Source organism: Perca flavescens, chromosome 3 (assembly GCF_004354835.1).
Source record: "Perca flavescens isolate YP-PL-M2 chromosome 3, PFLA_1.0, whole genome shotgun sequence".
Lineage (NCBI taxonomy): Eukaryota > Metazoa > Chordata > Actinopteri > Perciformes > Percidae > Perca > Perca flavescens.
The window spans coordinates 39,138,963-39,161,516 of record NC_041333.1 but is presented as its reverse complement, the minus strand read 5'-3'; the positions used below and the strand labels follow the sequence as shown (position 1 = coordinate 39,161,516).

Below are 22,554 nucleotides of genomic sequence, written 5' to 3'. Positions count from 1 at the left end.
CTGGGACTCTGATACCAGCCATGTTCAGGTCAGTGTTCAGGGGGGTATCGCACAAAAGTAGAATTTATAAATCCAGGATAACTGATGAAGAGAGGCTTGACCTAGTCTAGTTGTGCTCCTCTGTAGGCCAAGTCAGGCTGAGGAGGAGAGACTAGGGGAGCCAGGCTGAGGAGGAGAGACCATCAGGCTGAGGATTGACTAGGTTTTAAGACAACTGCTTAGGGATGTCTACAAATTACAACACATAAAAATACCAAAAAGAGATACAACAAAAATATTTATTAATAATAATGTGATGTTTCCAAACTTACCTTGGTTATAACTTGTCTCCTGCTAGTTATACTACAGCACTTACTTACAAAAATCTCCCAATGTTCGACCCAGGTGAAAAAAGATTCTGGGGGTTGTTTGCCTCGAGTTCATGGTGCAAAGGACCCTAGGGTGAAATTACTCCAAACCATCACTTTAATGAAATTTTACGGTTTGTAGACCAAAATTTTCTTCACTTCTTCAAAGGACGTACTTTGGATTATCTGCATTTGGTTTGGTGAGATATCGTTGTGTTAACGATGTGCAAATTGACATTATCGAGTATTTAAATACTTAGAAAAAATATATATATACATATATATGTATATATATATATATATATATATATATATATATATATATATATCCAATGTCTTGACGAGGTAAAGTAACGTCCAGAAAGACTTCCTACTTTAGCAGCAATTCTCTGCATTACTATCGTAAATGTAATTGCCATAACGTTAGTCCATCAGCAGTTCTGGTGAAGTCATTATAGCCTTTATCAACAACAACTCATTGAAGCTAGCTCCATTGGACTGTTAGTCTAAATTAACACAGGTTAACATATGAGAGAAATAAACACCCATGTTATAATAATAATAATAATAAATCTCAAAATGGATTTTGAATAGTATTATAGAGGAAGATTGACAACTCTAATCACAATAGTCTTGGGCGACGCTAAGCTCCGGACACAACGACTTTGGCTCTGCAAAACGGAACTTGTGTTGGTGGAACATTTTCACCCTGATAGAAGAAACACATGTTGACAGAGAGCAGACACAAACACACACACACACACACCCACACACAGAGGTGCGGGCTGAGCAAAGTTACTCTAGGATAAATAGGTTTGAAATTATTTTTACAACTGAAATACATTCTTTTGTTATTACAAAGGGAAAGTACCGAAAAAAGGTGCTGTTGGGTACCGGAACCAAATTTCAGGTTTTGGTACCGGTACAACTGAACAGTACCCAACCCTAGCCACATGTGATGTAAAATGAAGTTAACTGTTCACACTATATGGTAAACTAACTATTTAAATGAGCTGCACACATGGCTAAATGTAATTTGCTCTCACCAGTGTATCACCCTGTGTAACATTACTTCACCCGCAGCAATCCTGCGACATTTGGTCCCAAAACATCCCAGTTAGATATAAAATGGCATAATGTTAAACATATTCTTTGTAAATCTTTACAATTATTCCCTAAAATAACCAACCAGGCCTGCCTTGTTGCACAATCAAAAAGTTTTTTTTCAAAACTTGCCATTTTCAGCGTGTAGCTCGCTAACTCAAAGTTTGTTGTTGTGTCCCAAAACAAACAAGTTTTGCAAGGCGAGGACCATCTGGTGATTTTCTGGTAAATGAACTGTCGTTGATTGAGGCTACTGTGCATGTAGCTTGTAGCTCCAGTTAATGACTTTTGTGGCTTACATTTTAGTAGTTATTTCAGTTGTAATGCAGGAGATACTTCACACTCTGAAGTCCTATGGACTATTGGTCACCTCAACAGCCCTTGCATTTTCTCCATTCAAACAGAACATTTGAATATAGTAAAACATGGTACTATAAATTCACATAAACTATAATTCACTCCCACCTCCCATTAGTTCTTGTAACCCTTGTATCATTATCTCTGCATGTTTCCCCCTTGGGTCTACCAAAGGAGCCCTCAGCAGACGTCAAGCTGGCAACTGGAGCAAGAAAGAAGGGCAAGAAGGCCGAGGAGGAGGAGCAGCCTGCAGCAGCAGTGAAGGAGGAAGAGGAGGAGGAGCAGCCTGCAGCAGCAGTGAAGGAGGAAGCGGAGGAGGAGGAGCAGCATGCAGCACATCCTGCAGCAGAAGCAGTAAAGGTGGAGGAAGAGGAGGAGTATGTGGTGGAGAAGGTTTTGGACCGCAGAGTGGTGAAGGGAAGAGTAGAGTTTCTGCTGAAATGGAAGGGGTTCTCAGAGTAAGTATGAGTCTATAATATTAATACCTTGTGTGTGTGTGTGTGTGTGTGTGTATATATATATATATATATATATATATATATATATATATATATATATATATATATATATATATATATATATATATATATATATATATATGTATATGTGTATATGTGTTGTAGATTATCGGAATTTATGTTGTAGATTATCTACAACATAAATTCCGGCATTATATTATGCCCTCAAAGTTGAAGGTTGAAATGGCAATAGAAAAAAGGAATAATACAAATTACCAATTAGAGTGAGAATGTACAGTATTACCTAAAAACAAAAATTTTCTTTTGTCTGCACTCATCTTTCCAGTGAGGATAACACATGGGAGCCACAAGACAACCTGGACCTCGACCTTATCACAGAGTACATGCAGAAACACAAGGAGAAGGAGGAGAAGAAGAAGGGCAAGAGGAAAGTTGTCAGTGAGGCCTCGGGAGACTCAGAGGAGCAAGGGAGCAAGAAGAAGAAGAAGAGGGAGGTGAGTGAAGGAAAGAGGTTACTCCAGAGTCCCAGAAATCTAATCTCAATATTAATGAATATTAATACAACGCAAAAATGGGAGGAATTTAAATGATTTATTAAAAACGTAATAATAACATATAAATAATAACTTATTTCACCAGTAAATTGCTGTTAAACGACAAAAACAGATGAGAAAAGGGTATTTTACAATAACTGCGAATGCACCATAACGTTTACCGGTTTCAAGTTAACGGAACATTTACGATATACTGTATTGTGCAGCCCTAGCTACTAGGGCTGAACGATATTGCGGTTGCGATTCAATATGGCGGCAAGCTATATGGGTGCTACAGGTGCTCTTGTGGCCCTCTTAACATTCTCCTTTGTTTGCAACTTTTTAAACCACCAATTTTTAAATTTTCAAGTTTGTAAATGGGAATATGATCAAAAACCGTTTGGCAGTTGCAAGCTTTTTGATTCAGGACGAAACGTGATGCTCGCGGATTCTTGGAGGTGCTCCACAACAAACAAATACGCGCATGGCATTGTTCACAGAGAACGCAGGAGAAATAAGTTGATCATACCTCTATGCCTTTTGTTATCGGGAGACATTCATCAGTGCCCTGGGCCTGAAAATCAATCTCTTCGGGGAATTGGAGATTTTGCGACGGCGGGCATGGAAAGTAGCGGACACCGGAATGAGGGTGTGTTGGACGGCAGGTGTGTGGTAATGGAGTCGGAAGAAAAGTTTGAACAACTAACCGGCAAGCACGTGGAGATCGGAGAGCACCTTTCTGTGGGAGCGGCAATGGATGGCTCGGTGGAAACCTTGCGGGGGGAAGTTTCTTTGCCATCGGACGGGCTGTGCCGACGGGGTGGTCAGCGGTTGAAGGCTGGCGGCGGGGGATGCACGGAGGGGTCTGTTCAGACTCATGCTGGCTCTCTCGTGGTGGAAAAGATACAGAGTCTCCGTTCCTGGACTTCAGTCTCACCAAAGGTCTACACATTGTGCACCTCAATGTTCGCAGTCTTTTTTCTAAATTAGATGAGATAAGATTAATGATGTGTAATTGTAAAGCTGAGATTGTGTGCTTTTCAGAGACCTGGCTGGACGCTTCGGTCAGTGATATAGAAATTGAAATTGAAAATTATGTTGTTTTAAGAAAAGATAGAAATCGTAATGGGGGCGGTGTATGTGCTTATATTAGGGCTGATATCTGTTTTAACCGCAGAATGGATTTAAATCATGATCTTATTGAAGCTGTGTGGTTTGATGTACAGTTAACTAAAAGTAAGCCTATTTTAATTGGGGTTTTATATAGACCTCCTGATCAGAAAAATTTCTATCAGTTGTTGGAAGAACTTTTTGTTCCATGTAGTGATTTTAAGGGTGAGGTTATAATGATAGGTGATTTTAATACTGATGTTTCTAATAAAGATCATGGGATGTATAAAGCCTTTAATAGGTTTTGCACGGTTTTAGATCTTCAGCAAATAATTAAAGAGCCCCCACGAGTAGCTAAGATGAGTCAAACGGTCTCATTTTGGTATCAGAGCAATCTATGATTTCTCAGAGTGGGGTTGTAAATTGTACTATGAGTGACCACTCATTAATTTATTGTCCAAGGAAAAAATGTAAAGTTGCATTGAAGAAACGAAACACAATTAAGATCAGGTCATTAAAAAAATATAGTCGTGAGGTTTTTATTGAGTGTTTAAAATCACTGAATTGGCCTCTAGTATTATGTCTGGATGTTTATGAGGCATGGGAGCAATTTGTTCTTGGAGGCTTTAGATAAAGTTGCTCCTATAAAAACGATTCGTGTAAAACTGAGGTCAGAGCCATGGATGAATGGTGATATTTTAGAAGCAATTAGTACCGTATTTTTCGGACTATAAGTCGCTCCGGAGTATAAGTCGCATCAGTCAAAAAATGCGTCATGAAGAGAAAAAAAACATATATAAGTCGCACCGGACTATAAGTCGCATTTATTTAGATTATAAATACAAGAGTTATTCAACTACACAATAGCACACAGAACAATACGCTGAATACGGTAGGTGTCCGGTATGTTAACGTAACACATTAACAGTTATTGAACTATACAATAGCACACAGAACAACTAGCTAGCAGGGCGTAACTGCACCGTGAACGAGCCCCTCCCGACTCGTTCCTCCAGCTCTGGCCGTCTTGCTTTCAGCCCACGATTAGCCGATTAGCTTTCTTTGTTTTCTTCATTGCAGTAAGAGTCACCTTTTCGCCAGTCTCCCTCATAAGTTTCTCCCTCATTTCAAACTCTTTCTGCTGCTCCATTACCGTTTTCGGCTGCATATTTTACTACCTGCAGTTTGTTATCTCTTTTCTTTCTCAGTTGTCTTTAGGAGGAGCGTTCTAGTTGTCACAAGCCTAGAGCGCCCTCTCGCGGCTGTAGACGGTAATGTTTTCATGTAAAAACATGTTAAATTATATATATTTTGATATATAAGTCGCACCTGACTATAAGTCGCAGGACCAGCCAAAGTAGGAAAAAAAGTGCGACTTATAGTCTGGAAAATACGGTAATAGAAATAAAGCCTTTTCTGTTTTTAGGAAGAGTAAAGAGCAAATTGACTTGGATAATTATAAGAAATTAAGGAATATAGTGCAAAAGTTGATTAAAATGTGTAAAAGAGACTTTTTTCATGATAAATTAACTGAGCATAAAGGTAACCCAAAGAAACTTTGGCAGTCATTGAAACAAATGGGGTTCAGTAATAGACTTAAGACAAAGTCAAATAATATTTGCCTTAATATTAATGGGGAGCTCTCTTCAAATCAACTAAAGGTTGCGGATAAATTTAACCAATTTCCATTTTGGGAGTCGTTTCAAAAGTCTTGGAGAAAATAATACAAGAGCAAATATATAATTACATTAGTAATTCTGATTTGTTTTATGATTTGCAATCCGGTTTTAGAACATCTTATTCTACGGATACGTGTTTATTATATCTAACAGATTATTTAAGAAGAGAGATTGATTTGGGTAAACTTTGTGGCATGGTATTGCTAGACCTCCAGAAAGCATTTGACACCGTTGACCATCAGATCTTGCTGTTTAAACTAAAAGCCCTAGGTTTTAACAGTATGGCATGTAATTGGATTCGATCGTATTTGACTGAAAGGCATCAAAGAGTTGATATTAACTGCACTCTATCTGAGGCAAGAGAAATAACGTGTGGGGTGCCACAGGGTAGTGTCCTGGATCCATTGTTGTTTCTCTTGTATATCAACGATATGAAATCTGCTTGCAATTGTAATCTTTTTCTCTATGCAGATGATTCAGCCTTGGTGTTCTCCAATAAGGACATAAAGGTTATTGAGAATCATTTGAGTGATGAGTTACAAAATATAAGTGAATGGCTGATAGAGAACAAACTGTCTTTGCATCTGGGGAAAACTGAATCTATTTTATTTGGTTCTAAAATAAGGTTGAGTAGGACTCCTGAGCTTAACATTTCTTTGGGTGGTATCCAGATTGAAGCAAAAAGTTGTGTTAAATATTTGGGCTGTGATTTGGACAGTTCTGTGAGTGGAGAAAGTATGGGTCAAAAGTTTATCAAAAAAGTGAACCAAAGAATTAAATTTCTGGCTCGTAAGGCTCAGTTTCTAAATAAAGAAACTTCAAAAATGTTGGCAAATGCTTTAATTCAGCCACACTTTGATTATGCCTGTACTACATGGTACAGTAGCACACCCAAGAGGATAAAAGTTCAACTTCAAACGGCACAGAATAAATTAGTCAGGTTGATTTTAAATCTCAACTATAGAGATCATGTTGGCTCTTCTGAACTTAAGAAATTAAAATGGCTGACAGTTGAAAACAGGGTGAGACAGTTGAAACTAAGATTAACGAGAAAGATTTTGTATAAGAATGAGCCAAGGTATTTTAAAGATTATTTTAAGCTTATTAGAAACTCTCATAGCTACTCAACTAGAGGTAGTGCCACAGACATAGTTCCGTGTAGATTTAAGACCTGTTCTGGGCAAAATACTTTTTTGTACATGGCGACAATGGAATGGAACAAACTCCCAGTTGAGATTAAGTTAAGCCAGTAATGTAAACATGTGGATTGCACTTTTTAAACACTGTCTTAACTTAGACAGTTAAATAAGTAAAAATATGTACATCGGTAAAAATATAGTATATACAGCATATACAACGGTGTATTTTTTTTACAGCGCACACAGAGGAGCTGCCTCCAGCCCCTCCTTCCCCTCATGAAGTTGCGTGCCGCGTGCATGAGAGCGTCAACATTGCACTCACACTCACAGACAGAGAGGCTATCGATACGTTAGTAGTAGCATGCTGCTGCTGCTGCTGGTCTTGCCGTGGGATTAACTGTATTAATAAAACCGTAGAAACAACAGGGCCACGCTGCTGTGAAAGCTCCCTTAACATCATTTATCAGTCTGGTTGTTACCCCTCTCCGTGGCAGTGTCCTCCACTCCATGTCTTTATAACGGAGCTAGCTAACCGGAGCTAACCGCTCATCAGAGTTAATAGTTGCTAACCAACTAACCCACAACGAATTCTCTTTAAAAGGATAAAACACCATTGCATATAACAATTTGAGACAAAAAGTTTCTAACACTAATAATTTTACATTTACAAATGTAGCTACACCGCCGAATGGCATGCTGGGTAACATTACAGCTGCTAGCCTAGCTAGCCAGGTAGCATAACAGTCTGTTAAGCTGGGAGAGGCTCCTGTCGCTACTGCACATTCAAGAACCGAGAAGAAAGTTAGCTAGAGGATGAAGAAAGAGCGGAGATACACCAGAACAACGTGTGCTCAAGAGAGGAGCCGTCTGTTGTTCCCAAGTTTTTTGGTTTCTAACAAATCGGACATAATTTAGCCACTGTTGTTGCCCGTTGCTCTAACGTTACTCGGCCGTGCTAACGTTAGACCTGTCACTTCAAGCATGCAGCGGAGCAAGGTTATGAACGCAATCCACCTCCGGTCCCGCTACAGACCGTTGAGAAAGACGGGTTCAGAGCAATGATTAAAACTCTGGATCTAAGATGTCTCGCCTCGCTGAAATACGTCCACCAACCTACTAACGTTATTCAGACAGTGAAGGAGAGTGACAGCGGAGCTACGTTCAGTCGCCCACTACAACCTAACTTACCTGTGGCCAAGGTAGTGGTTATACAACTAGCTTACAACTATTTTGTTTTGAAAGGGAAACAATGTTCAAGTTGTTTGTATGCATATTCATTCGATTTGAGTTTATTTTACTAATTTGCAGTTTGTACAATATAAATAGTTTAGCTTCTGTAACTGTTTCATGGATTCTCCTTCATATAAAGTTATTGTATAATGTCGTGGAGCCAAACCCTTTAGTAATAAAAGCTTTTAGTAAACATGATGACATTAACATGTTTTTGAGATATTCTATGTACTCATGACAGTAGAATAAGCCATTATAGACCTATATAATAGGTGGCCCGTTATTCTTTATTTAAATTTATTTTAAGAAGTTTGATTACATTATTTTCGATTTGAATGCACATAATAAATAAGAATTCAATACATTACATCTATGTTATTTTGTCTTAGTTAGGAAAGTAATGTTTAGTTAGGAAGGTCTGGTGCCTTTACTCTCTTCCATATGGTGGAAGGAAGGTATAAGGTGGAAGATATACAGATTATTATTAATTCAGCGACGGTATCGGATCGATATCGGGTATCGACATATACACAAAGCCCTGGCATTGGTATCGGGACTGAAAAAGTTGGATCGGTGCATCCCTAATATTTTCCTCATATTGTTCAGCCCTAATAACTACCCTGAAATTGTGTCAGATGCCGCATAGTGTCTAAATATTTTCATCTGTATCTATCATCTTTTAGTCTAATTTGTTTAATATGTAAATATTTTTTTCTTTCTAAATGATTTGATAATTTTGTGTAGTCATTGTTTTCACCTTCGTTTGACTAGTTTAGAACTGAACCCATTATTACTAAACCTAGCCATCACGCACCGCACTGTCACATCCTGCGCCACACACCACCACCAGTAAATTCTCAACCTGTGGGAAACACTGAGAAGAGCCTGATGGCTTCCATAGTAACATGTCTGTTATTTTGACATCAAATTAATGTACGTATTTCAAAAGGTTTGAATGTGATTTAAAGGATGAAAAATACCCAGAATGTATGAAAGGTTTGTGTTATTTTAAAGTTACCATGGAATTTCTAACTGAAAGTAAAACTGAAGAGAGTGACCAAATGTTTTAGTTTTTTAAATTGCCAATCATTTGAATGGAGAAACTTGCCTGAAAAATTTAGAATATTTCTGAACTTATAAAAGTTATGAAAAGTACATTTGCTTCCATAATAACATGTCTGCAACCGGCACATATTTTCCTTCATTTTGTCATAAATTATTGTATGAAGAGTGAAAATTGTGAGTGAGAGCAAATCCAGGGTTTAAAGAACGTTATTCACTAACTCTCTCTCTCTGTTTGTCTGTTGCTATAGAAACGGAGAGGAGGACAGGGACCCAAACGTCACCACTGTCAACACTGTGACAAATCCTTCACAACATCTGGATATTTAAAGATTCATCAGAGAGTTCACACTGGAGACAATCTACACAGCTGTGATCAATGTGGGGCAGTTTTCACACGACAGAGTGACCTAAAAATACATCAACGCATTCACACTGAAGAAAAGCCGTACAGCTGTGATCAATGTGGTAAAACCTTTTCTAGGAGCGGTAACCTTAAATATCACCAGCGTGTTCACACTGGAGAGAAGCCGTACTGGTGTGAACAATGTGGGGAAACTTTTTCTCAGAGTGGTCACCTAGAACGCCACAGACGTGTTCACACTGGAGAGAAACCGTACTGGTGTGATCAATGTGGGGAATCTTTTTCTGAGAGTGGTAACCTTAAAACACATCAACGCATTCACACTGGAGAGAAACCGTACTGGTGTGATCTATGTAGTAAAAAATTTTCTCGGAGTAGCGGCCTTAAAACTCACCAGTGCGTTCACACTGCCGTGTTGTGAACATGTTTCAGAGCCAAGCTGAGGCCTGTTCCAGAAAGCAGGTTTAGTGAAAACTCTGAGTTGGTTAACCCTGAGATGAGGTAAACTCTGGGTTATCTGTTTCAGAAAGAGAGGTAACTTAACCTCAGAGACAGTTACTATGGTAACTGAGCCTGTGAACCTAACCTGGTCGGGAGCAGGTTTTCTTCAAGAAGCCTCGAGTTTCTCCCTCTGAGAGGGAGGAGACTGAGAGAAACTGAGAAAAAACCTTGAGTTTCTCTCAGTCTCCTCCCTCTGAGAGGGAGAAACTAATTTCCTCATTCATTCATTCAGTCTGTATCAGGCGCATTTTAATGCACTTTATCTGCATGAATAAAAAAAATGTATTGGCAGACTATAAAACGTTTTTTTCTCTAACATGTCATGTCCTTTTGTCGACAATCCCGTTGATGAGAAAGCTGTATTCATTTACAGAGAGTTTACGTTGGTATTGAGTCCCGACTATAGATGTATTTTTATTTCCACATAGGCTAACCGATTTGAGAGGTATTTTTTTTAATCACAGTCCATTAGATATGTAGATACCTTATCCGTCCTCATATCACCAACATCAGCCATCGTGGACAGGCTTTAACATCCAAGCAGATTCTTTGTGTCGCATTACGTTTTTTGCAAACGGCAGTTTTCTTTGTAACAGTGTAGCGGATCATACTGTAATAGTAAAGCCACTGCATGCAGAGCCGTCAGAAAAGTGTGACTCGCTCTGAAACGATTTTTTAAATGTTTTTGTAGTGTTCGCTGGACACAAACCAGTGAGATCCATTAAAAAGAAATAAATGATTATACATTATAGTTCTGTTAATGATATGGTGCTGCAGCCTCAGAATGGGATTAGTATAGTTTACTTTTTCGCCCGCAGGATTGCACCTAAATGAAATTATAGGTGTAATACAATTCCAGTTTTAATGTGTACGCTTTGACTCGAGCAGCAATTTTCTCCCACACCAATTTTCTCTCTCTTTTGCAGCAGCAGCCACTGTCTTGCTTTTTCAACGAAATGCATGTTCAAACTCGCTGTTTGTGCGCATGAGTATTTCCGCAAACCCGTTTCATACTGCCTTTTTATTGTGGTGGTGCACGCGCGTAACCCTGAGTGAACATCCAATCCAATCCAATTTTATTTAGTTAAGAAACCAACAAAGCGCTTTACAAGGTACATACAAACATACATTTTCACATGATGAGGAGACGAGGGAAAAAACCAATGCCCCAAAGGTAGTCCAGCACAGGCAAGCAGACATCTGGTCCTGCAGCCAAACAAAGACATCTGGTCCAAACAAAGACCCGCCTGCCTCACTGGGGGTAGAAGCGGTGAAGGCGCTGGATTGGGGGTGGGGGGTGATTGCATATCTGTATATATGTAAGAGTTCGTGTGTATGTAGGCCTGAGTAGTCAAGCTACGTCTGGCCCCCGTTATCTGGTTTTCTCAGTCCGCACGATTGTCATTGCGATACACAGCCGGTTGCCATGGAGTCAGCCTTGAAAAAGGGACTCAGTCCGAGTCAACAATCAACACGTGTCTGTGGGAATCGGGTAGGGAACGCAAGAGTGTGCCTCGCTGCAGTGCTCCAGGGGGAGGTGATTATTCAACACCGGCCTCGGCCAAGGCCAGCGCTGGTTCAGGGAGCCGAAAAAGATAAGATTGGAATTTGTTTTTGTCTTAGGGCGAGGAGCTGCAGCTAGTCGACTTCTCCGAAATGTCCCCTCTGGTCTCCGTATCGATCAAATTTCCTTGCCAAAACCGTGAGTTTCCCCAAGACGTTGTCCAGCCTATCCAGAGCTGACAGTCTCTCCAAGATGGTATCCAATTTTTGGCCCATGGTGATCATAGTATCCAATTTGTGGCTCATGGTGGTCAAAGTTACAATTTGAGTTCCGACAGCTCTGCCCACGGCTTCAACCATGACGGGCAGCCTTGTATTTTGCTCGGTTCCCGTCTTCTTCTTAATTTCTCGATAAATCAGCAAAAGACCTGTTATCATGGTTCTGAATAGGAAGATATCTTCAATGTCCTCCACGGAAAGAACCGCCAGACACACGACCCGCCACCTCTCCCACGCGTCCATCATGTAGCCAGCTGCGAAGGTCCCGGCAGGGCAGTCAGGTTCCCCCGAACCCGAGCTTCTCGTCGAAAAGATGGTGTCAATTGCGCTGAGAGACCAGTTGATCAAATCCATAATTCGTAGTTTAGGAGCAGTGCCGAGAGAGAGACTCTAGAAGTACACAGAGACAAAGACTAGATGAGAGAGCAAAGCAGGGTAGGCAACGAGAGGAGAGGGAGAAAATGCGACCGCCTTCACAGAGAGCCAAACGAGATACATACTCCGAGTTGATTGAAACAACTCAAATCAGCTGTTCTGGAACCGAAAACTCTGAGTTTCCCATCTCAGGGTAAATCACCTTAGAGATCAGGGCTAGACTCAAGAGTTTGTTAAACCTCCTACCTGGAACGGGCCCCTGTTTCCTCCTGCCTCCTCCTCATGCCCTGATAGCTGTGTTGTTATTTTCTGATCTTCTCTCCACATTGAAGGTTGACCAGCAGTAACTTTATCTTCTGAACAGCATGGATGTTATCCTGGCTAGGACTACACATTACACTCCCTCCCTTTAAGGGGATTTATTCCACTCAAAATTAGTTTGTTTCCTGTAATAAAATATTCTGAGTTCAGAATATAATTCTGCTTGCACTTTTTAACTAATGCTGCAGCGAAGAAGTATTCATTATTCTTTATTCATCACCAATCGCTGTTTACTAAGGTGATGTCAAATTGCTGAAATATTCAGTTTATTGTCACTTAAGACGACAAAAGCTTTAATCAGAACATGTCTGCTGCTGCTTAAAAAATGACTTGAACAGTTAATAGGCTCTTTCAAGATGAACTGCGCCTCGCCTGTAAAGTAGACGAGAGCAGGCGGCAGCAGCGGGGGGGCGGTGACAAAAGTCCGCTCTCAAGTCGGACAGTTTTCCAGCTGATTCCAGCAGCATTCAGGCTGAACAGGAAGTGACAGAAACACTGTGGTCCGATTCCGATTTAATAAAATGTTATCAGACCCATATATCAGCTCCTACACAGTCTCCAGTTGTTTTCTATTATGACAGAGTAGCTGTCAAAATTGCTCTACATGCGATCTGTTGCTGATTTTAACAACACACTGTAGATGATCTGTAATCTGAACAGATTTAGTCTCTCTGACTTCTAAACGTAACTATCAGCCACACAACATGTGTTCTGTACAGAATAAATCTTTAAATCACAGTTAAAATCCCTCCGATTCAAAATCAATAAAAAGTTTATATAAAACGTCATCATGTTGAGTCGATTCTGAACCAATCAGCTGTTCGATCAGCCGAGAGGCCAGCGTGTCCCAGCATGAACTGGGTCCAACTGCGTCCGCCTGGCTCTTGCAGTTGGTGAAAAGCAACTGCGCTACCTGCGTCTCAGAACTGCGGCCGTCTTGGTCTCGTGAGATTATCGTTGCCCACGTGTGCATGACGTCAGAGCAAGTCGGGAATCAAGTCGGACACAAATCTAACCAGCATGCATTGGGCGACGATCGCCGGTGATCGATTCTGCGCAGATCTGGCTCATCTCGAACGAGCCTAATGTGTTTAAACTGCGTCTGTGCCGCCGCCATCTTGGGACAGACAACTGATCTTAAAGACTCAGAAAAAGATAGTTGTACTGCTTTTGAATGTTCATGTGAAAGAAATGCTAAACTAATGAATGAACTATGAAAAATGTGTTTTACAATATTATACCATTACTAAAGTGTTGAATTTAATATCACAAAAGGTTACATTAATCCTTCTTTTAAGCTAACAGTAAGTTAAGTGCCTGTCCTGATACTGAATTCAGCTAATGCTAGCTTGTGTCAGGTTATGTTTTATTTGAGTGATTATTAATATCTCAGTAAGATGCTGAAAACGATGTTTGTTATGTGTGTCACTGAACAGTTCCTCGCATCATTCCCCATAGACCCCCATGTGAAAACATCCAGACTTTACATCAGAAATATATAAATGTTTATAGCCTGGTACAAAAAAATGGTTTTGGTCTATGAAGTTAATTTCACACTTCATAACAACTGTTTGTATAACTCACCTGTTTAAATTATATCAAGGCTTAAATCAGCAGACTGTCTCTAGCTTCAAAATATTATATAATTATAAAATATATTTTCTCAGCGAGAAATTATGATTTTAATTGTTCAAGTTCAAGCATAAACAGCAGCGGCCAATGTATCTATATATACATATATATATATATATATATATATATATATATATATATATATTAGGGCTGTCAATTGATTAAAAAAAATTAACTAATTAATCACACAATTTGCTGTAGTTAATCGCAATTAATCACTTTTTAAATTGAGACTGAAGCTTATAATAATGGATATTTAAATGCTAAATCATTGCAAATATGAAGAAAAAAACAAACAAGGAGAGGTTCTGCTAAGTTCAGAATGTTTAATATCTTTCAGAACAACAGCAGCAACAATTTGGCTTATTTAGTCCTGCTGAAGGCTGCTGGAAACGGCTAGAAACTGACTTGAGAGCAGATTTTTGTCACCGTCCCCGGCTGCTGTCAGTGAACTATCTTAGTACAATATGAGATCGAGAGTTCAGTTCATTCTGAGTTCGGCCGCCAGGGCAGTCAGGGCATGACAGTCTGGCTCTCAATACCTGACGAAAATCTTCTAAACTGACCTTTGTTGAGCTGAAATGAAAAACAAACCCATGTTTTGAAACATGTTTCAGTGAACTATTCTAGTACAATATGAGATCGATTCAATCAGTCTGGCTCTCAATATGCGGTTTTCAATCATTCATTACTTGGGCAACAATACAAAGTAGCGCCGCCTGCTGTTATGGAGACGACACGTTTCTCAGCCGCCACATGAAGTAAACAAACACAGCTGCGTTAATTTCGTTAATTTTTTTTAACGAGTTAAATATAAAAAAATTAACGCAAAAATTAACGCGTTAATTTTGACAGCCCTAATATATATATATATATATATATATATACTAGTTGTTGCCGCTGACAGACTCAGATTATTGTGTGTCTGACAACATTATGGAAAGGATCCCTACAGAGATAGAGCTTTTAGTTAAAGAGTAAGATCCTTTTAGTTTAACATGAAACAGCCCCGAAATCACCATCACCAAACTCCACCAGACTCCATGTAAATAATCTGTACTTTTAGCGTGTATAGAGCCAGCATATCTCCACCAGACTCCATGTAAATAATCAGAACTTTTAGTGTGTATAGAGCCAGCATATCTCCACCAGACTCCATGTAAATAATCAGGACTTTTAGTGAGTATAGAGCCAGCATATCTCCACCAGACTCCATGTAAATAATCAGGACTTTTAGTAAATGGGTGAATTAAGAGTTAATTTCAACCAAACCAGAGTGGTGATTGTTGTTGGAACAGTTGATATTTTCTTTTTCTATCAACCATAAATGAAGTGTGTTTAATAATCATGAAATTGCTAATTTATTTAACTGGAGTCTGGTGGAAACATACATTTAAATGCTTACATTATATTTAGTTATTTCTCTTTATACTTATAAATTGTTTTAATTATTTCAGTGCTGTACATGATTTAATACTCAAGTAAAGTACAAGTACCTTGAGTTAAAGGAACACAGCAAATATTGAGAATTTATCTTATTCACCGTAACCCCCAGAGTTGATACATACCCTTCTCATCTCAGTGTGTGCTGTAAGGCTGTCTGAACAGAACCTGCAGGTGAATGGTTCCAGAAATCCTACTGCTCCGAATAAGTGACAAAATAACGCCAACATGTAAATGTTGTGATTTGTAGATTCACAGCGTGTACAAAAAAACAATGTAACATGGGACACAGCCATCTTCTAACCCTAAACAAACCGGGAACTATATTCTCAGACAGAAGAATATAGTACTTGGGCAGAATGATTTGCTTTGCAACAACATGTCTGAGAATATAGTTCCCGGTTTGTTTAGGGTTAGCGTTATTTCGTCACTTATTCGGAGAAGTAGAATTTCTGGAACCATTCACCTACATGTTCTGTGCTGGCCTGATGCTGCTGGAGGCGTCAGACAGCATTACAGCACACACAGTGAGATGAGAAGGGTTTGTATGGACTTATCTAACTCTGGGGGTTACTGTGTGCGTTGGTGTAAATTCCCAATAAGTCGGCGTGTTCCTTTAACTCCAGGTACTTGTACTTTACTTGAGTATTAAATCATGTACAGAACTGAAATAATTAAAACAATTTGTAAGTATAAAGAGAAATATAACTAAATATAATGTAAGCATTCATGTACACATTTTTGAGATTAATTCATGGATAATTTATTAAATAGTCAATTTTTATTAGAGATGGCCCGATACCATTTTCCTCTTCCCGATACCGATTCTGATACCTGAACTTGCGTATCGGCCTATACCCTGTACCCGATACCGATTCCGATACCAGTGTGTCATATATTTTATCATGTTTTAACAACTGTATACTACTAGCCCTGTATGGATGTGATATGATTTCTCTTTTTGTTGTCTGTCTGGCTCAGGTTCAACTCTTTGTAAATCATGAACAAACACAAACAATGAATGCCACAGAAGTTTCTTTTATTATCCAGTTTGACAGCGTATTTTTGGATTATACAAGTTTTATTCACTGTAACAATTCCAGGACAGATAATGTCCGTTTCTGGTAGGATGTCCCAGTCCCTTAACAGTGGCGGTTCTACACGTGCCTCCCTATACATGTCCCTGGCCTCCCCTGCGGCCACCCCGTTCTGACCAAAAAAAGATTATGAATTTATTATGGTTTTACACGCGAGCGCCAAAAGCGGAACAAATGTGCGACGCAACGTTCTACACGGGTAAATTAGAGCGGCGCACCCAACCACTAGGCTGCACCGTGTGTTGGTGCTCGGTGAATGAGACAGCAACTCCTCTTGGAGAGAGCAGAGGAGCTCCGAGTTCTCCTGTTGGTAAGATCAACCATTTCATCTCGGAAGGGACTTGTTGTTGTTGTTGTTGTTGGTTGTTGTTGTTGTTGTTGTTGTTGTTGTTGTTGTTGTTGTTGTTGTTGTTGTTGTTGCACATAACCGGGTTCCTTTTGTTCCTCACACTGAATGAAATCAAGTTTGGAAATGTCTGCTCTCGATATGTTTAGAAACGTAATCATATCTAAACAAACTCATCGAAGCAGAAGCGAATATCCAAATGTCAGTCTCGTTGCTAGGACTACACAATGCTGGGATGTTAACCACGGAACTTCATCCATTTTGGCTGTTGCATCGCGATAATAAATCCATTTGAGTAAAGTAATCAACAGGCTATCTGCCCGTGTTAAGTAGGGAGGGATGGTTAGGAAACGAGATGTTTTCTTCTTCTAATAGTTGTCATGCAACGAGGAAGGGACATAGCGTCCTTTTTAGCCCCAGGAAACCAAAAAGGGAGAGAACCAAATGAAGGTGTTGAGGAGCAGGAAGAGGGAGAGCCAGAGGAGTCTGGGGAGGTTGGAGAGAGGGCATGTGATGAAAGGGAGGGCTCTGACACAGAGAGGGAGATTCCTAAGGGTGAGGAGGATGAAGAAGAGGGGGAGGAGGATGAAGAAGGCAAGGCAAGGCAAGGCAAGGCAGCTTTATTTGTATAGCACATTTCAGCAACAAGGCAATTCAAAGTGCTTTACATGTAACATTAAAAAAAACAGTTAGAAAACAATTAAAAACAATTTCAAAGCATTAAAAGACAAAAAATAAAATGTATAGAAAACAATTAAAAACAATTTACAATCATTAAAAGACAAGAATAAAATGTACAGTGCAGTATAAGAATTTTAAAGACACCGCAATTAAAAATAGGTTATTTAAAGAAAGGCAACATTAAAAAGATATGTCTTCAGCCTGGATTTAAAAGAACTGAGAGTTGCAGCGGTCAAGTTTACTGAAGACAAAAGCATGGACAAGTTATTCCAAATCCTGCTGAGACATAAGTCCTTTAACCCTTGATATATTTTTAAGGTTATAATAGGCTGATTTCGTAATCGTCTTAATGTGACTTTTAAAATTCAGGTCTGAGTCCATGACTACACCAAGATTTCCGGCTTTGTCTGTTGTTTTGAACATTCTCGTTTGAAGATGAGTGCTGACCTTTAATCGTTCCTCTTTTGCACCAAAAACAACCACCTCCGTTTTTTCTTCATTTCATTTAAGAAAGTTATGGCACATCCAGTCATAAATTTGTTCAATGCACATATTCAGTTGTTTTATTGGGCTATAATTCCCTGGCGATAAGGTTATGTAAATTTGTGTGTCATCCGCATAACTATGGTAACTTATTTTGTTGTTTTCCATAATCTGAGCCAGTGGAAGCATGTAGATGTTGAACAGAAGATACCCCAGAACTGAGCCTTGGGGAACTCCGCATGTCATATTTGTATGCTCAGATGTATAATTACCTATAGACACAAAGTAGTCCCTATTCTTTAAATAGGATTCAAACCCCTTTAGTACTGAGCCTGAAAGACCAACCCAGTTTTCCAATCGGTCAAGTAATATGTCATGGTCGACCGTATCAAATGCAGCACTGAGATCAAGTAATACTAAGACTGAAATTTTGCCACTATCTGTGTTTAAGTGGATGTCATTAAAGACTTTAACAATAGCCGTCTCGGTGATGTGGTGTGGTCGAAAACCTGACTGGAAGGCATCAAAACTGTTGTTTAGTGATAAGAAAAGGTTGAGTTGTTGAAAAACCACTTTTTCTAAGATTTTGCTTAAAAATGGAAGGTTTGATATCGGCCTATAGTTGCTCATTAGTGTCGTGTCTAGATTGTATACATATTGGATTTTGTTTTGTGTGAACACTGTGACAACACATATCCTGTACTTGGTATGGAAGCACTGACTGTCTAATTTTCTGAATTTTGTCTGTGAAGAAGGAGGCAAAGTCATTGCAAGCCTTGGTAGACAACAGTTCAGATGCTATTGGTACTGGAGGGTTTGTTAATCTATCGACAGTAGCAAACAAAGCACGTGAATTATTATTGTTTTTGGCAATAATGTCAGAGAAAAAGGACCGCCTTGCATTCCTTAATTCCAAATTATAAATGCGAAGTCTCTCTTTATAGATGTTATAGTGGACCTGGAGATTAGATTTTTGACAATTGCGTTCAGCTTTTCGACACTCTCTTTTTTCTTTTCTCACCACTATAAAATTTCTTCATGGAGATCTTTTCTTACCAGAGACAGCTTTGACCTTAGTGGGAGAAATGGCATCAATAACATTCGTAATTTTACAGTTGAAATTATCTACAAGCTCAGTGACTGAGACCCCTGAGAGGGTGGTTGTGGAGGAGAAAAGCTGAATGAATGATTCACTGGTGTTTTCAGTGATATACCGTTTTCTGATTAACTTTGTTTGAACACTTTTGGACACAGAGATAGTGCCGTTAAAGAAAACACAGGAATGATCAGAGAGCGCAACATCAGTCACCACAACCTTGGAAATGTTTAGACCCTTGGAGATAATCAAGTCCAGAGTGTGCCCCTTATTGTGCGTGGGCTGTGTCACATGCTGAGTCAGTCCATAGCTCTCAAAAACACAACACAGTTCTTTGGTTCCTCGGTCCTGGGGGTTGTCAACATGAATGTTAAAATCACCAGCAATAATTACACGGTCAAAGTTAATACTGATTATAGACAGCAGTTTATTAAAATTGTCAAAGAAGTTTGCACAGTATTTGGGTGGCCTGTAGATATTTAGAAGTATAGCTTGAGGGGAGGCTCTTAGCTGAAGAGCCACATATTCAAAAGAAGCAAAATGTCCGTAAGATAATTATGTACATTGGATTGAGTCATTAAACAAAATGGCGACTCCACCTCCTTTCTTATTCACTCTATTCTCACTCATACAACTGAAATTAGAGGGGGTTGTTATTATGGTCCAACCAGGTTTCCGTTAAAAACATAAAATCAAGATTGTGCTTAATAATAAAATCATTGATTAAAAATGATTTTCCTACCAAGGACCTGACGTTTAGTAGGGCTAGTGTTAGTGTGTTTTCATTTTTTGTGACTGACTGTGGCTGACGAGGAATGGATGCTAAGTTTGCAAAGTTTGCCTTTAAGTGCTTATTCGTTATTATTTTTCTGTTACCTATCACAACATAAATTGTGGAAGAATCTAATATGCAGGGCCCAGCCTTGTCTTGGAAAGAGTCATGAGTGCTACTAGGCAAGCTGCCTGGACCCGGCCCATATCAGTTAATGCTTGCTGCATTTAGCAAACAAGCATCCTTATCAGTTTGGAGAGAATGAGTTAGCTGCCGCTCTTGAGTGGGCAGAGGTGCCTGGCATTTTACTTTTGGCCGGGGGCGAACGATGGGAGAAGGAAGGGGGGCATACTTGGTTCCAGCATTCACCAGCTGCTTCATCTGGTCAGTGAACTCAAACATGGGGATGGGGGAAAGAGGAAGAGGAAAGAGAGCGACTCATCCTCAAAGGCGTCGTGGTTGTTAAAGGAGTTTGAGTAGTGTTGGACGGGTGAGAATGGGGATTGAGATTTCTCATCTCCGCTCTTTGGTCTCCTATGGAATGGGGAGGGCGATGGGTTCTCGTCGGGGTTGGTAAGAGGGTTTGAGGAGTGTTGGATAGATGAAAAGGGGGGGGTTGAGATTTCTTGTCTCCGCTCTGTAGTCTCCCATGGTCAAATCCTTGCTCAGGTGGGGGCTGTGGTGGATCACTGCCACACTTTGTTGTGTCTTCCTCTTGTTTTGTTTGTGTTGATGTATCTTGTCTCGTGCCCTTGGCCAAGGGAGCAGATGTGTGGTGCAGAAAGTAAAGTAAGTTAGAGGTGAACAGCTTTACTCCTGACTTGTTAAGGAAAAGTCTGTCTGCTTTAAAAAGATGTCTGCAGTCCCGGAAAATGTTAAAATTGTCAATGAACTGCAGAGAATGGTCGGTACATGCAGATGAAAGCCATCTGTTCAGTGCCAGCAGTCTGCTGAATCTCTCAACTCCTCTTCCAGGGTGGCCGCGGGTCCTTAAAAAGTCTTAAAAAGTCTTAAATCACTTTTCCTAAAAAATAAGGCCTTAAAAAGTATTAAATTGTCTTAAATTCAGATTGGATAGGTCTTAAATATGTTTGTGTCATGTCACCGCGAAAATGCAGGCAATCTGTTCTGTCAGCCAGGTCGAATATTTTTTACGCAAGGTAACGTAACCCCATTTGTACATGACCTATTCCCTGACCAATCGGCTATCCTAACTAGAGATGGCCCGATACCATTTTTTGCTTCCCGATACCGATTCCGTTACCTGAACTTGCGTATCGGCAGATACCGAGTACCGATCCGATACCAGTGTGTCATATATTTTATTATGTTTTAACAACTGTATACTACTATCCCTGTATGGAAGTGATATGATTTCTATCTTTGTTGTCTGTCTGGCTTAGGTTAAACTCTTTGTAAAACATGAACAAACACAAACAATGAATGCCACAGAACTTTCTTTTATTATCCAGTTTGACATAAATAGAACATTAATAAACTACTTTAACGTAGATTTTCTTTAGGGCTTTATTACGTGGTATCGTATCGGTGCATAAACTCAAGTACTTCCCGATACCAGCGTTTTAGGCAGTATCGGAGCCGATACCGATACTGGTGTCGGAATCGGACCATCTCTAATTCTAACCTTAACCTTAACCAAGGTCAAATGCCTAACCCCTACCAATCGAGCTGCTTCGTGGGCGGGTCTTGGCGTGGCCATAGTCAGTTGGATTTGCAATTTCGCCACATACTGGTAATACAGCAATGGTTGATAGCCACCTGGAAATATGGGAAAATGGAAGTTCAATTAAAAATTGCTTGAATAAGGTCGGTACCTGGGAATGTTTATGAAGCGAACTGCATTATGCGTCGGAAGAATTTCAAACTTAGTAAACTACGTACTACGTAAAGGCTCGCCAGCAGCCCGTAATTGCTAGTTTCTGCTACACCATTTCTACCGCTAGCAACGATGTCAACGCTACAACGCTGGATGTTAGGATGGGAAATCCACAGCCAACAATGCCAGTGTTTCCAGATTCGGGGCTTGTACAGTCATTTACCTGTGGAAAGGACAAGACCAGATACGTTACGCTAAATTTGGACTGGTGCCATATATCAAAAAATAACTCATCACCTAAGTCCAAAAATGCGGTGCGTTTGTAATTATGTTCGACAAGACACTGAACCAGACAACCAAAAGCAAACAACTGGACTTGCATGTGCGTTACTGGTTAAATGACAAGTGGTGCTCATAAGTTTATGAACCCATGATAAGTTGACTAAAAAGAGGAATACAAAAATCATCTTTTGGAAATTGATCTTAATTCCTTGATTAAAAAAAGTAGGAAAAGTCCAACCTTTAAGGACACCAATTTTCTTTGTGAATAAATAATGTATCGTAAATAAATAAATACCCTTCCTTAAAATACAGGGGGCACAAGTAAGTACACCCCTATGTTAAATTCCCATAGAGGCATGCAGATTTTTATTTTTAAAGGCCAGTTATTTCATGCATCCAGGATACTATGCATCCTGATAAAGTTCCCTTGGCCTTTGGAATTAAAATAGCCCCACATCCTCACATACCCTTCACCATACCTAGAGATGGGGGGGCTTTCAAT

The 22,554-nt window shown here is 39.7% G+C and overlaps 2 protein-coding genes across 6 annotated transcripts in view; one reads left to right on the top strand and one right to left on the bottom strand.

Annotated features, from left to right (window-relative positions):
* Positions 1 to 22,554, bottom strand: part of LOC114553116 (zinc finger protein 271) — a 687,947-nt gene that overhangs the window by 268,780 nt on the left and 396,613 nt on the right. The gene's annotated exons all lie outside the window — the stretch shown is intronic.
* The window catches only part of LOC114553117 (zinc finger protein 239), a 134,890-nt gene that overhangs the window by 69,770 nt on the left and 42,566 nt on the right, over positions 1 to 22,554 (top strand). For 3 of the 5 annotated variants that reach the window (XM_028574280.1, XM_028574278.1, XM_028574279.1), the window contains exon 6: positions 2,175 to 2,266. In XM_028574280.1, coding sequence (XP_028430081.1) covers positions 2,175 to 2,266 — 92 coding nt within the window. Of the gene's footprint in view, positions 1 to 2,174; positions 2,267 to 16,798; positions 16,866 to 22,554 lie in introns of those variants that run through there. The other 2 variants (XM_028574272.1, XM_028574281.1) reach the window with 1 other exon arrangement.